This window comes from Nematolebias whitei, chromosome 16, assembly GCF_014905685.2.
Source record: "Nematolebias whitei isolate Nwh7 chromosome 16, NemWhi1, whole genome shotgun sequence".
Lineage (NCBI taxonomy): Eukaryota > Metazoa > Chordata > Actinopteri > Cyprinodontiformes > Rivulidae > Nematolebias > Nematolebias whitei.
Window position 1 is genome coordinate 21,612,385 of NC_056513.1, and position 16,519 is coordinate 21,628,903.

Here is a 16,519-nt window from a genome sequence, read left to right on the forward strand (position 1 = left end):
GTTATCATCATCAACTGTGCATAATATCATCAAAAGATTCAGAGAATCTGGAACAATCGTTGTGCGTAAGGGTCAAGGCTGTAAGACTCTACTGGATGCTTGTGATCTCCAGGCCCTTAAACGTCACTGCACCTCAAACAGGAATGCCACTGTCAAGGAAATAACAGAATGGGCTCAGGAATACTTCCAGAAAGCATTGTCAGTGAACACAATCCACCGTGCCATCCGCCGTTGCCAGCTGAAACTCTACAGTGCAAAGAGGAAGCCATTTCTAAGCAAGCTCCACAAGCTCAGACGTTTGCACTGGGCCAGGGGTCATTTAAAATGGAGTGTGGCAAAATGGAAGACTGTTCTGTGGTCAGATGAGTCACGATTTGAAGTTCTTTATGGAACACTGGGACGCCATGTCATCCGGACCAGAGAGGACAAGGATAGCCCAAGTTGTTATCAACGCTCCGTTCAGAAGCCTGCATCACTGATGGTATGGGTTTGCATGAGCGCTTGTGGCATGGGCAGCTTGCATGTCTGGAAAGGCACCATTAATGCAGAGAACTATGTTCAGGTTCTAGAACAACATATGCTCCCATCTAGACGTCATCTCTTTCAGGGAAGACCCTGCATTTTTCAACACGATAATGCCAGACCACATTCTGCAGCAATCACAACATCAAGGCTACGTAGGAGAAGGATCCGGGTACTGAAATGGCCAGCCTGCAGTCCAGATCTTTCACCTATAGAGAACATTTGGTGCATCATAAAGAGGAAGGTGCAACAAAGAAGGCCCAAGACGATTGAACAGCTAGAGGCCTGTATTAGACATGAATGGGAGAGCATTCGTATTTCTAAACTTGAGAAACTGGTCTCCTCTGTCCCCAGACGTCTGTTGAGTGTTGTAAGAAGAAGGGGGGATGCCACACAGTGGTAAAAATGGACTTGTCCCAACTTTTTTGGGATTTGTTGATGTCATGAAATTTGGTAACAACATATTTTTCCCTTAAAATTATACATTCTCTCAGTTTAAACTTTTGATCTGTGATTTGTGTTCTATTCTGAATAAAATATTAGATGTTGGCACCTCCACATCATTGCATTCAGTTTTTATTCACAATTTGTTTGGTGTCCCAACTTTTTTGGAATCCGGTTTGTATATCTTATATTAAATGAGTTGTGATGAGGCCAATACAAAACACACACTTATCAACTTGCATGTTACTGCAACACATTGTTTTGTTTTTAACCATTTTGAGTTTTTATTATCAATGCAGTGTCCTGATATGTCACTCTTTAGAAAAAAAATAACTGAATGTACAGCATTTTCTACGAGTGTCAAAATAAACTAACAAAAAAAAACTGATGTAATTTCATAATGTGGTATGCTTTTAGGTAAATTCAAAAAGCAAAAAATATAAATAAATAAATAAATATCAATCATATTTACTGTCACCATTTAGACTTTGCTTTTTCTAAACAGAGGCTGTGTCACCATTATTACACACACAGCCAGTACACTGCATGCGGCGCATAATGTGCTAAAAACCATTGTGCTGGACTTGAACTAGAATTCCCTCATTTGAGTGGTGGCAGCTGGTCTGAGAGGCAGGGAGACAACAAGGACTCGTCTGTGACCTGGTTTGAATTGGAGAGCGCTAATTAGAATGGTGACTACTGGATGTTAGAGCTGCACAGAGCAAGGAGCAAGGTAGACGCACAAGAACAACGCAAAAACATTCAAGACACAAAAGAAAGGTGACGCAATTAAGAGTTCTTTAAAAAGCAATCAAAGCAAACCCATCTAGGTTGAGAAACATGAAGATGGTGTTTTTTTTACTGTATAAGTAAAACGCATCTGCAAAAGGAAGGTAAAACAAAAACAAACTGACAAGGGAGGTCAGACTTTTGTCCAGGTTATAATCAAAAGCACATGGATAATTGACGAGAGGTAACCAGAGGGAAGGAGAAGAAGCAATAAACTGTTTCCTACTAAATGAGCTGTCGTTTTGGTAATTATTATCAGTGTGAAAATAAATCACATTATCTGTGCAAAGAGATGAAAACAAAGGAAAAACAGTATGATTAGCATAAAAAATGTTTTTATTAGTAGTCTTCAAAATACTTTTAACAAGATGAGCATCGTATACAGTATAAAAACGTGTGTTTTTTTTTTTTTTTGTGAGTGCATAGTATTAACTTTTGTTTCAATAAACCACTGCCAAATGAATTCCTTGAATAGAAGCCTAATGTTTTTAACTGAGTGCAAACTGAAAAGGGTCTAGCCTGGACTAAGATTTTGGATGTTCTCACGATGTTCTTGGTAGAGAGAGTGAAAGGCTCTGGCCAAACTGAGGAGCGGTGCATCACAGTTTTCCATCTCTTTCTGAAAAATACAACAAGAAAACACAATCAGTTATTACTGCAAAGAAATGTCACTGCTGCGTTAACTTTTGTATTAGAGGATACTGATACACAGGAAAAGGTATCATAATGTAGTTTTAATAGTCACTAAGGGTTCACCAATAAAATGTGGGAACTATTAAAATTCATCATATGAGCACAAAGTATGTTTTCTGCTACACTCACAGCTGATGTCTCATGATATTCCAGTCCCTGGCTCTGAGCCCATTCTTGGGCCACAGATGTCTGTACTTCTCTTCTAGCAGACAGATCTGACTTGTTACCTACAAGCACACCTAGAAAGCAAACACATGCACGTGGCAACCTGAACACAAATGTCAAAAAACATAAAATACATTGTTTTCATCTCAACATACAACTCTGTTTTTCAGACTTGGTGTCATGTCAGCTACTGAAATATCTGAACAGCTCCACAGTGGAGACGTGTTGCACAGGAAGCAGAGTACAGCAGATAAAAGTAATTTCTGTAGAAATTAGATGATAATCTGAAAAAGCAACAGGAAAAATCTGACAATTTAAAACACGAGTGATGAAGGAAACAGAAACACAAAACCTGTCTAACCTTGCAGAACCAACTTCAGTGTCAAGAGGTATATTGTCTGCTTGAAGAGTTTTTCATTTTCCAAGCATCTACCAAACCCATTTTATTCAGCATTTTAGACAGAAGAAGTGATGATCAAAGATGGGTCTTCTCCAGTCCTATTTAACTTAGGTCGTTTTCACACTAGATAGTCCGGTAGACTCGGTTCAGTTAGGGACCAATATTCATGACCTTTTGTTTACATTTGAGCTGGTGAGTTTGCATTCACACTGCACTGTGCAGTGGAGTCAACCTGTTGAACCGACCTAGTCGCCCGCTCGCCTGTGGGGGCTGTAGTGAACTTGACCTGATGTCAAAACTAAGCCTAAGGTCAAAACCCTTGACCTTAAGAACCTTGTGGGACAGAAACTGTCATTTCATTGATTTGAATCCAGAAATACAGGTTCACCCATCCTGAGACTTTCTTTCTTGAAAATTCAAGTGAAAGAACACTCTCTTTTCTATTATCATTACATGTTTTACAAATGTTTGATAATCAAAGTGTTTTAGTTCAAACATTTTAGATGTTACAGTGAACTAATCAATTTTATTAACTGTAAAACAGTAACAATGATTTTTTTAGTTGCTTATGCAAAGTAGAATTCATGTTAAGGCCTGTTACAGAGTAATTATGCATTTTCTGATTTCTGTCTTTGAATGAGCAGTGTACGTTTTCCAAGGCCAGGAGTTGAAGCAGACAAGTGTTGGAACAACTGTCTTGTTTTTAAATCCTCTCAGACGTAAACAGAGAAGTTGGCACCTGTTTCTCCAAACTCGCCCAAACATTTCTCTCGCCTGTCTGGGGAACATTTTCAATCTGTTCCAATAACATTCTTGTTGGTTTCTGACTTTCCATAACACCTTACATCACAAAACACACCCCTGTCTGGTTGATATTGACCAATCAGAAACTCTCAAATGAACCGGGAATAGAGCCCTTTAAAATGTCGGTACTTCCTAGTTCTCCCAGTTCTGTGAAGCCGAGTGCTCAGATGATCGCAGTGCTGTGAGGTGGCTGTTCTGTGAGTTGCTGTTGGGTCGCAGTTGCCGTTGGAGTCGGGCTGGAGAGTTTGCAGCTCCAGTCGTTTGGGAGAACAGAAGTCCAGCCATGATAAGGCTCTTCCGAGTTTGGATTATAACATCTTCCACCTCTGAGTGGAACTTCTGAAGAACCCCACTCATGTAAAGTCCACCCGGTGAGGTGAACTGTTGTTGACGAAGTCCCGTCACCACTCCGGATGTATCTCTGCCATCCTACGGAGACGCTGAAAGGTAGCGTTAACTGGAGCTCCTCTTCTTCTGATTCATCGTCAGAGAGGTAAATGAGTCTAGTCCACTACTGAGCGTACCGAGGAAAGCTGGGTCGGATGGAGGGTGTCGTCCTGTCAACACTTTTCACTCATACACACCACATTCTCCCTCATCCATCTTTCACTCCCACTAAACTTCATCTTTCCATCTTTAAAAATTCTTCTATCAAGTAGAAATCATTCCAGATATTTTAGAAATGTCTGTGTAAAGTGCCCATCCACCGCCGTGTGGATTGATGTCTGCTGTTCTGCTGAAAAGTGAAACAATCGCCGTATTGTTACTCACTACCTGTAAAGCTGATTAATTATGTTGTTATTTTTCAATTTGCCAAATTAATGTAAATGTTTGATGTTAAACTTTGATTCTGTAAATAAATGACCACATTCATTTTGATGGGTCAAAGATAAATAACGTCTCACGTTACATTTTATTAAGTTCAATGCACGTATGTTATACAGTCCAGAAAAATGAAGAACCCGTTTAATGTATGAATATATCTCAGGATATGTCATACTACAGGGCGCTGCACCAAGAACTACTGAAAGAAACGACACAAAAACCTCTGAAGACACGTCTTCTTCTTCTTCTGTAAATAAAAATAAAAATGAAGTGGCATCAAGTTTTAGCAGTTTTAGGAGTTATATTTTGTCATTTTTCATAAATGGACTTAGCATGAGCAGAAGATGAGACAGAAGACCATGGAGAATATTGTTGTTCCACACAAGGCAGCTTACGGCTCCATATAAGGTAAGAGCAATGCGTGTTTGTTTACCCTGAGGAGCGGGGTCCGGTCTGTTTACATTCACACTGCACTCGAACCGCGCTGGAGTTCGATTCTACCGGACCGAGACCTAGGTTTTAGCCCGGGCCAGAGTTCGCCTTTTTGTTCCGTGACAGACTTCGATGGCGCGTTCACACCTCCCTAAACGAACTGGACTTTCAAGGAAAACGAGCTAGAGTTCGATTAAAGTGGACTAAACGGGGCTAGTGTGAATGCACCCTTAAAGTCAGTGCAGCAATCCTATTCACCAAATTCCAATCACCACCTAAAATAATAGTTTCCCCACAATCAATGCTTTTTAATTTTTTTATCCAAAGTCTTAAAAACAGCCTACTTCTGAGATTCTAACAGGAGGCTGGCTTGAAGCACAGCAGTGAAGGCGACCTATGGGACAGATCTGGTTGGCAGGCCACAGACTGAGGAAGTCCTCTGGATGGGGATGAATCGTTTCTCACTTAAAGAAACTGGTGCAGATGACACGATTTAACCTTTTTTGCTGTGATCTACATGGATGATTGAGCTTACAACCCTTTTGCCACTTTGGCCTTGATTGTCCTCAGGCAGTTTCTGTGAGTAGCAAGTTGTCCATCTGGTCTAAAATGTTTTGATTGTTGTACATGATAACTGACTGTTTTGGATGGGTGTGTTTTGCACGTGTTAAAAGTAAGGATGCACAATCCACTTTTTCCACTTCCGATACCGATATATGAGGGTTTGTATCGGCCGATACCGATCTGATACAGAAAAACAGTGCCGAATTCCGTTCAACAAACTCAGCGTGCTCTTTCAGGTGAAATCTCTGGAGATGCTTGATTAAGTTGGTAGTGTTATAACTGGAAGTTTTAGTGACACCCCCTGGAACCGTTGCTGTGCACGTATTGCACGCAGCTGTCGAATGTGTTGGCTGAGGTAGTGTGAAATAGTTCCAGATGGCTGATCCTTTCGCTCGCTCCATTTTGAAAACAATCTGTGGGGTGAGTTCGCTAGCGCATGACGTCACTCAGAACACAAAGCATAGAATTAGAGTGAATAGATCTGCCCAGCCATGGATCGGTCACATTGTCACCGATACCCGATCCAGAAGCTTTTTCGATATTGGGAATGATACAGATATTGGTATCGGATCGGTGCATCTCTAGTTAAAAGCCTACTTTTGAGATTCCAACAGGAGGTTGGTTTGAGACACAGCAGACAGATCTGGTTGGCAAACCGTAGTCCTCTGGATGGGGGACAAAACTTTTCTCACTTAAAAAAAATGGTCAAGATGACACGATTTAACCTTTTTTATTCTTAAAAACACCTTCCCTTTCTAAGCCCTGGTTGGGAGCATAAATAATAATGACATGAAAAACCTTCAGTTTGAGTTTTCATCTATAAAAACTTGCCCTTCACAATCGCTGTACTTGAGATAACATGTATGTTTATCTCTGAAGAAAAAACTATGGCAACCCTGCACTAGAATTTGTCCTATGACTGAGGACATATTGCACCCCCCCCCCCCCCACCTACCACCACCACCTACACCATAAACCCCAGTCTATTTCATTTACATTAACACCGTTTCTTGCAAAAAAAATACTACATCCAACGTTTTTTGTTTAATATTTTCAGATGTAAAAGTTCTATTATGTGCATCTCTTCCCCCATTTAAGTTTAGAGAGGCCACCCTTAAACTCTTTGTGTCAGGAGAGATAAGGAGCAGACAAAAAAATACCAAAGTTAGAAGATGGCAGTTATCTTGAGAGGTTAATTTTCTTTGTCACTTGTGATCGAGATGCTCTTAAATTTGTCCTCAGTGATGTGACATGATTTTTAAGGTGGTAACTTCTTTTTTTTTTAATCTAATAAGTCTAAGTTTACAGATTTCTGAAGCATAAAGACAGTCTTAATAAATTTGAGGAAAATATTATTTGATGTCAAATGACTGACCATAAGTGTCATCCAGTAACTCATTAATCTCTTCCAGAGAGCGTTGGTTCTCAGTGCTAGAAACACTGCCAGCCACAGAGATACAGCCAGAATCAGTTTCATAGCCATCCATTCAGCAATGTTATCAGTCTGATCATCAGACCTTGTCATCTGCACCTCCATCTCCACACTGCTCAGCTTAGAAACCTCATCTTGTTCAGACGGCTCAGCATTCTTATTATTGCCCCCTTGCTTTAAGAAAAGGTTCAAGAACAACATTTAAGACTGCACAATTGGTGGCAGCATTACATGTTGATCTACCAGCTACCTCAGACACACCCTCTACACTCACCATTTCAGCTGTGGAGACATTAAAGACTGGAGCTACTGAGCTACTGAGCTCACACACCAATTCAAAAGCACTATTAATTCTTTTATCAGCCTCAGTGGCCATAAAACTGTCAGTGGGCACTGCAGAGCTGTGAGCAGCCTTGGCGTCTACAGCCTGGGCAGAACCTCTCACAGAATCAGTCTCAATGATTACAGGAGGGGCTGCTTCACAAGGCATGTTTCTATCACTGCTCTCGCCCCTCCTCGGCTCAGCAGCCGAATTATTCACAGCCGCCAGCTGATGGTGGGGCCAAGCAACTTGTTTATGATCCACATCTTCACATTCAAAACACTTCATGCTGCCTGAGCTAGCATACACCATATAAGACCCATCTATGTGCTTTACCCAAAAGGAAAACTCAAACCTTAACATCTGTCTGCACAATGATTGAACATGTTTCAGCTTAGCATCCCTACACCTCAGACTCATTGCCCAGAATCCACTCGCCATACTCCCAAAGCGCCTCAGCTCCTGCTCCAGAGCCTCATTAGGAACAAACAAAGGGACCTCGGACACAGTGATCTGGGTGGAAGGCAATGCCAGAGGCAAAACCGTCAAAAACCCATTAAGTGTAACTCCATTCTGTATAAGTTCAGTCACAAACGCTTATAGCTTCATAAAAAAACAACCCCACACTTATTTATTCAGGAGATACAGGCGATGTTAATGTGCCCAACCTGCTCTCCGATGGACAGCAGCACCTGCTCCACTGTGGTGTTGGGCTGCAGTACCACCCTCATGACCCAGTGACAGGGATGACATCTCCGAGGACGCCATCCCTGCTACCACACGGTCCGCCGAGTGGACGTCAATCTCAAAGACACACAAACGAGATAAATGCATAAACAAACATACAAAAACTACTTCTCTGTAGGAGAAACAGTAGAAATAAGTTTGAAAGGCACTCTCACCACACGCCACCACCGACTCCCAGCATGCAGTGCGAAGGAAAGAAAGCCCATCGTCAATCAATAAGCTGTGTAAAGAGTGTGTAGTGTTGTCAATAATGCGGAGAAGCTTGTACAGCATTTCTCTTTAGGCAACACAGCGATGCCAAGGTCAAGTGACCCCATACAAAGTTCAAATTCATTTGTAAGACTGATTTTTGTTTGGTTTAAACAAGCAAGATCCAAAATGTTGAACCAACAACTTTTAAAAAGTTTCAGATTAACAGTGAGAAAGACAGCAAGTGGAAGTTCCGAAAATTTCTTTACATAAATGATGTATTTGAGAAAGTACAGAAAGAGGTTTTTACTATAATAAAGATACATGCAAGGGTGTTATCTGGGTGCTCTGTCCTTTTTCTTCTCAAACCAAAAACATGCATGTTGGGTTAATGGAGAACACTAGATGTGATTGGTTGTCCATTTTGTTCGTCTTTTTGTGGCTCTGATGGACTTGTGACTTGTCCTGCATCTTGCACATTGACCGCTGAGGCACAAGCTTCCCTGTGAAGCTGCATACAAATCAGGTAAAAAGATAAATGGACTAAACTACAGCCCCACTGCTTTTTTCAGAGCTTCAGGATGAGCCCATGAATGCATTTTTTAATTAACTTGTGAGCAAGCTATTATGTTTTTCATTTATCTAAACCATGATTTCTCAATATTTTTTGTGTGTTGGTATTTAATGTTTTTGTCCTTTAAGGATTTTTACCTGGAACATGGAGACCTTGGCAATGTGCACGGGCTCTCTCCATCCAACCCCCACAGTTGACAAAAGACTGCTCGTTGGTCAAATCAAACACCAGGCACAACAAGGATGGCTCACCCCACTGTAGAAGAGATGTTGATGGGAGGCAGTGAGTTTTTGAAAAGGGAAGAAAATGGGAAATATGTCTCTCTGGTATTAAATTAGCTTTGTTTCAACTATTGTTTCACAAAAACAATTAGAAATCTCTTGTATTTTTACATCAGGAGCTGTGTAACTTTGATGGAAAGTTTTTTTTTTTACTAGTTTCATGTAAATGAAAATAAAATTCAAAAGCAAAATCTAACCATTTTCTCACAGCCATACACTAATGTCTCCTTGCCTGGAGTGTCTACGATGTAGACTTCCTAAAGAAAAACACAAAAAGCAAGACAAGAGTTTTAACAATAGAGATTCAGTCAAACTACCCAATTTAAATTCCCTTTCCTCTCCAGCAAGAGCATTAATCTTCTCCAACAATTCTGCTATATACAAACAAGAAACTAACAGTTGTGTGCATGCCTGTGAAAACCTTTCACGGTGAGTGATAGTTTCTAATTCTCAGCATTCAGCCCCAGTGATATAGAGATTTAAATTAAAGCTTTAAGTGCAAGTAGATATTCATCAGACAGACCTACAGGTTTTAAATTAAAAGTGTTTTATAGTCTGTAAATTCTTTGTAATTTTACACATTTATAACGCAACATATCAGGCATTTTTAGTTCGAAAAGTACACAGTTAATCCAAACAATCCACAGGGATTTGCCTGGTTAAATAAAGGTTAATAAATTGAAAAGCAGTAATTTCTGCACTAATAAAATGGTAACACTTATAAGGTACACAAAATTTGCTTAACTACTAGGGAACACCTAAGGAACAAATCAGGAGTTAATGGGTAGTTAACCAATACTTTCTGGGGAACACACAACCAAGTCTTATTAATAGACTACTGGTTAGTTACCTTGTAAATGAAGAGGAACTAATGAAGAACTAATGGGCAGTTACCAAGGAAACCAAAGAGGAACGAATCAGGAGCTAATGGGTAGTTAACCAGAATTTACTGGGGAACACAGAGCCAAGCTTTATTGGGGGATGACTGGTTTGTTACCACAGAAACAGTGGAGAAATTTCCCATGTGGGTTCTGAATAAACCCTGCACCAGTGAGGTCATGGTTCATAACTGTCAAAAACTTGTTTCCTAGTGATTACTGATTTTATTACCCATTAGCTCCTGATTCATTCGTCTTTAGTTTCCTTGGTAACTACCCATTAGTTATTGATTAGTTCCTCTTCATTTACAAGGTAACTAACAAGTAGTCCCTTAATAAGACTTGGCTGTGTGTTCCCCAGTAAGTATTGGTTAACTACTCATTAGCTCCTGATTTGTTTCTCTTTGGTTTCCATGTTAACTACCCATTAGTTCCTGATTAGTTCCTCTTCATTTCACAGGTAACTAACCAGTAGTTCTCTAATAAGGCTGGGCTGTGTGTTCCCCAGTAAGTACTGGTTAGCTACCTATTAACTCCTGATTTGTTCCTGATTCGTTCCTGGAGTGTTCTCTAGTATCAAATTTTGTGTACCTTATTGTAAAGTGTTACCATTAAAACTTTTTATTTTCCTTTCTGTTGGTTTGCAGGGTTGCAGTAGCTTAGTGGTCATTGCCACGTCTTATAATCCTGAGGCTGCGAGTTTGAGCCCAGGTTGTGTCAGGAAGGTGTGGAAGAGGATTAGTGTCATGGAAAATATATCTTTTAAATCTGTTTTCTGATATATCTGTTTCTTAAAACAGTTTGACATAAATATTATACATATATCATGTAATAGTTTTAGTATGACTGTGCAGAATACAAGACAGTAGTTTAAAGAGTTCAGAAGTTATGTTATTCTATTATTTTTGCTGTTCTGGGGATAGGTGCTGTGGCACAGATCAGTAAACATGTTTTTCCCGATCATGTTGTGAGATTGTACTGTGATTTTCTAGTGAGGATGTTTTGTTAGGTTGTAATTAAGGATATTGGGTCTGAATTGGTCAGTGGATCTGAGGGAACTGGTCATGTCCAGGGTTTTCTATAAAGATAGATAGAAAACCTCTGTTAGGTTAGATCACTCGGGATGCAGGCTCAGAGCATCTGACTCTTGACTGCTCTCTCTTGCTCTCAAGATGTTTTTTAACTAATAAATTCCCTGAAGTCTTTAACCAATTGATGAGGGAATTATTTTTCCCACAACATTTACGACCTTGATGTTTTAAAAAAAGTTGGTTTTCTCTTAAATTCTGAGGGTTTTTTTTTCCCCTCAGAATCCTTAGATTAAAGCCAGAATTCTGACTTCAATCTCAGAATTAAGAAAATTCAGAAAAATCTGAATTTTGACTTTTGTCTTAGAATTCTCAGAAGAAAGTCACAATTCTGAGATTAAAGCCAGAAAAAGAAATTGCACCATAGCCTTAATCATTTTATCTGGTATAAAATTGCCAAATCTTTCAAGCGAGTTTGGTTGCTATGGCGACACTTGTGGCTCATCAGCTCGACATGCAAGAGGAGCAGAAAGGTTGCAGAGGGCATTCAGCAGACGCTGGAGCATTACCTCCCAACGGTAGTTCTGTTCAAGCCAGTTATTTGTGAATGAAACTAAATAATAACAAGCTGTTATTCTCTTTGTGTTTCCAGAGCCTAAACCATGATGTACTCCTGTCCCACAGATATCGCTTTGTGGATCTCGAGCTCTCCTGTGCCTCCTCAGCTTCCTCCATGCCTTCCTACCACTTTCCTGTCAATCCCCTGGAACCTTATTCCGACGCACACCATCTTCACCACGGAACCATTGGGTCAGCTCTCCCCATAACTGACTTCTATACTCACCGTAAGGAAAGAACAGCAATTACATTATCACCCCCTGCTGACAGACAGTTAACTATCTCCTTGCTCTCCAGGGTTCCAGTTCCCCTCCTGGCACTTTTGACTATTGTCCACTTTGTAAATAAACATTGTAAACTGATTTCGAGTCTTGGTATCTGTTCACTTCAGTCCTTGTATCTGGGTACAGCCACAATCGTTACATATACAATGTAAGAAATTCCCCTTATGTTGCCTTTAACTTACCCTCAACTCTTTGGTGGCCATTCACACCACTTGTCCACCAAAGCACTTCTTGTGCTAGTTCAAAAGCATCCCCTTTTTAAATAATAAAAAATAGAGAAATATATATATTTTATGATTTTTTACTTGTGCAACTCTAAAATAACCTACTACGCAAAATTGTGTTCTGTAAACTCAAGTTTGATTAATATACTTCAGCCTGGGTATTAAGTACTGTAGATACAACAGCGTATGCACATAAGCTCATTAACAGTGTCAATTTTTGAGTTGATTAAAGTTAAATCATATTACCGTACTCATTGGCGTTTTTGAACACTTTAATATATAATATAATATAATATAATATGGATTTACTTAGTCTCAAACATGTTCTAAATACTGATAAAACCAAAGGGATGCTTTTTTCAAATGGGAAGTCAGTTCCAGCAGTTCTTCCTCAAACTTTATCCTCAAATGGTGTCCCTAATGAGTTTGTCGATTGCTATAAATCCTATATCTTGGTATCTTGGTCGACTCGCATCTCTCTTTTAAGCTTCACTTGGAAAACCTAATAAGGAAACTGAAAGTTAAACTGGTTTTCTTTTTCAGAAATACTGTAGATCCTGTCGAACCCTGAAAGCTAGGAAATGCCTTGTAACTGTGACTTTCCTTCCCTCCATTGATTACGGTGACTTTATTTACAAGATCGCTCCTACAAGTACCCTGCAGATGCTGGATGCTGTCTATCACGGTGCACAAAGATTCATAACTGGCTGTAACTACCGTACCCACCATTACACCCTGTATTCACTGGTTAACTGGTCATTAACTTCACAGACTCTCTCACTGGTACATTTTCATCTTTAAATCACTTCTTGGTCTGCTGCCTTCATACATCTCCTCCTACATGTCTCTGCGTGAGTGCAGCTACAGCGTGCGCTCTCAGGACATTATTACATGCAGTGTTCCCTCAATGAGGCCTGAACTTGGCCAAAGGGCCTTCTCCTACTCCGCTCCTGTTTCCTGGAATATCTTGCAAAAAGATCTGAAGCTCTGTAAATAAGTCCCCGAGGCTCAATGGGATTAACCTGTATAAATAAAGATCGAATGAAAAAAATATGCCACGAAAAGCAGCAGTCACAGTGATTATTTTGAACTGAATATTCAAACTGCCCTTGACAACAGGTTTTAAACATTGTTGAGTGTTTTATTATCACCAAGAAGGGTCTAAATTTTGGCTAGTTTAAGTACATTCCTAGAAAAATACATTTGAATATTCAATGAATACTCTGGTCACATGTATTTATACAAAAATGCAGCAAAATCTAAAGAAGTAACAGACTTTGAATAGCTTACCACTGTGTCACTGGTCTCTGGGATGTTCACAGACTTCATCATCAGCTCCACTCCTGTTGTCTGAGGAGCAAAAATTAGAAAGACGTAAATTAGAAAGCAATTTTGTAATGAAATGCTAAACAGTATAAAGTGTTTTGCCTTGATGTCACGTTATGAGTTCGTCTGTCTAAACACATTTAATTGGTTCAACTTTCTTTTGTGAGGATACTAAAAGAAGAGACGAGAGGAGAACAGCAGAGTCTGTGAGTTTCTGCAGTCAGTATCGCAGCACACTGTCTGTTGTGATTTATGGTTAATGTAAAAACTAAAACATAACTAATTTGCAGCTTGGCTTGCCTTGAATGCAGATTCCCAGCCGTGATGTTCAAATTCCTTTTAGACCTTTTATGTGGCCTCTCCATTACTTTAATCTTATTGTCGCAATAAGGATAAATGCACAGGGAGAAGACAACCAGCTCTGTGTTTAATAGCACTGCAGTGGAAGGACAAGGTGAAACTCCTCATCCTCATTTAATGAAAAACCTAAGAGTGAAGGGTTACGTAAATCTAAATGTGACAGTTGCTTCAAGCTGATACAGTAGTTTGGTTCTTGACAGTCTGGTAGATTTGTCACATGTGGCACTGCCCACAAACTGTATTCACTTCTGTCATTTTTACCATCAAAAAGTGTAGATACAATACAGCATCACTGTGTTAAGATTTGACTTAATGAAAAAAGCAATAATTACACAGAGAAGTAACTCATTCTGTTTAGAACATAGATATATTTCAGAAGCATAATATTTTAAAAAGGCAACCAGTCAAGAAAATCATTAACCTGATAAATGCATTGGGTTAACAGTTAAATTAATCATTTATATCTGAAAACAGATACTGAAATGACACATTTCTTGTATATTCAATTCAAGGTCAAGGTTTTCTTTATTGTCATTCGCATCTCATGTGGTACATGTGGTGGAACAAAACTGTGTACAATTCAGTTATTTATATAGCGCCAAGTCACAAGAGAAGTCATCTCAGGGCACTAAACAAAAACATTCACATACTTTATAAATGCCAATTAGTAAAGTTATCTATCTAAAGGAAGCCGGTAGATTGCGTTGAGTCTTCATTTCATTGCAGTCTCCCATCCTGAGCTAGCACAAAGACACCAGTGGAAAGGAAAAACTCCCTGAAACAGGAAGAAACCTCCAGCAGAACCAGACTCAGGACAAGATACAATCTTTTCTCAAGTTTAAAGAAACAGAACCAAGCTGAAGACAGAAACAGTAACTTTTATTGTAAATTAGTGTAATAGAAAATAATATATTAAAAGTAGTGTTCCAGTGTCATCAGTCATTTAGATCAAATTATATATATATACAGTGTGCAAGTAACCCTGAAATCTAAAAAAAAAAACTACTAAAAATTATTCACAAATTGCAGAAATTTATTTTTTATTTTTTTGTAGACAGACAGACAGACAGACAGGCAAGCAGGCAGACTGGACCGTTGCTCAGTGGTCAAATGTCCTCTTTTCAGATTAAAGTAAATTTTGCATGTGATTTAAAAATCGAGGTCCCAGAGTCTGGAGGAAGAGTGGAGAGGCCCAGAATCCACGTTGCTTGAAGTCCAGTATGAAGTTTCCACAGTCAGTGAGGATTTGGGGTACCGTCCTCTGCAGGTGCTGGTCCACTGTGTTTTCTGAAGTCCACGATCAATGTGGCATCTTCCAGGAGATTTTAGAGCTCTCTTCATGCTTCCATTTGCTGACGAGCTTTTTGAAGATGCTTTATTCCATTTTCCAGCAGGACTCGGCTCCTGCCCACACTGACAAAGATACAGCTGGCTAAGGAATATTCTAATTTTCTGAGACACTGAGTTTTGGTTTTTCATTATTTGTAAGCCTTAATAATCAAAATTACAAAAAAATAAAGGCTTGAAATATTTCACTCTGTGTAATGAATCTATGGAATAGATTTCACATTATGAAATGACTGACAAAAGAAAGTGAACTTTTTCATGATGTTCCAATTTTTTTATATGTACCTGTAGAGTAACAATAGGAGGGTTTTTTGTTTTTTTTCTGCTTTTGTGACCCAGCGCAGAGTGATGGATCGTAATGAGTGGAGGGAGCAAATTTATCCACCAGGTGCAATGGCGGAGCTAAGGGGTGGCCAGTGGTGGTCTTGGCCACCATAAATTAATCTTCGGCCACCCCAGTCATTTGAGTAAACTATACTTTTAAGCAATATAAAATCTAGAAAGCATAGCGTTCCTCAAATAATAGTGGTAGTCCATTAACATATACCTGGTATATGTATGGTGGTGGCCATCTTGGATTTTGACGTGGCAACCCCATTTTTGATGATGAACTATCTTGTGCCTAGATGCAGCCAAACTCCAAAATGGAAGACGGTATCTCACTTATTTTTCAAGCTGTCATGCTCACAACATGCATGGATGGACGGAAGGTATTTTCAATTGCCCTTCTTTGCTCCATGATAGGGGGAAAAAATAAATACAAAAATTAAGCAAGATGCAGCAGAAACAGACAAAAAAGCAGGTAAAAAGGGAACCGATGATTAAAGAAAGTATGGAGAAAAAAAACAGGCAGTAGACTTCTAGCTAAATATGGATTTATCTTTGCTCTTGTTACAGATGCATCATAGTATACAGGAGAAGTAAAGAGGCCGAGTAGAGATAGTTACACTTCGTTTCTCTCTGTGAAGTCATTGATTTGAGATAAGTTGTGACCTTGGGGAGGTAAGTTTGTTGTTTTCATATCAGCATCTAGCTCTAAATTGGTCTGAACTCGAAACCTCATAGTTAACTAAGTGTATCAAATGTTAGAGACTGAAATTGTACAAACATACACACACACACTTTTTATACTCAGTGCTTCTGGGAAACATACACAAACTTCAGATCAGCATTTAGCTCATTTATACACAGTCACAGTTCATAACAAGCATTTGGTGATACGCTCACCCACACACACACACACACACACACACACACACACACACACACAC

General features: G+C 39.5%; 1 protein-coding gene across 2 annotated transcripts in view; it reads right to left on the reverse strand.

Moving 5' to 3' along the window:
- Positions 1–2,160: 2,160 nt before the first annotated feature.
- ift27 (intraflagellar transport 27 homolog (Chlamydomonas)) overlaps positions 2,161–16,519 on the reverse strand; it is a 41,332-nt gene continuing 26,973 nt past the window's right edge. For both annotated transcript variants that reach the window (XM_037689790.1, XM_037689789.1), the window contains exons 3-7: positions 13,506–13,565; positions 9,381–9,440; positions 9,040–9,157; positions 2,578–2,687; positions 2,161–2,374 (exon numbers count right to left, since the gene is read on the reverse strand). In XM_037689790.1, coding sequence (XP_037545718.1) covers positions 2,270–2,374; positions 2,578–2,687; positions 9,040–9,157; positions 9,381–9,440; positions 13,506–13,565 — 453 coding nt within the window. In that variant the 3' untranslated portion in view covers positions 2,161–2,269. The remainder of the gene's footprint in view (positions 2,375–2,577; positions 2,688–9,039; positions 9,158–9,380; positions 9,441–13,505; positions 13,566–16,519) is intronic.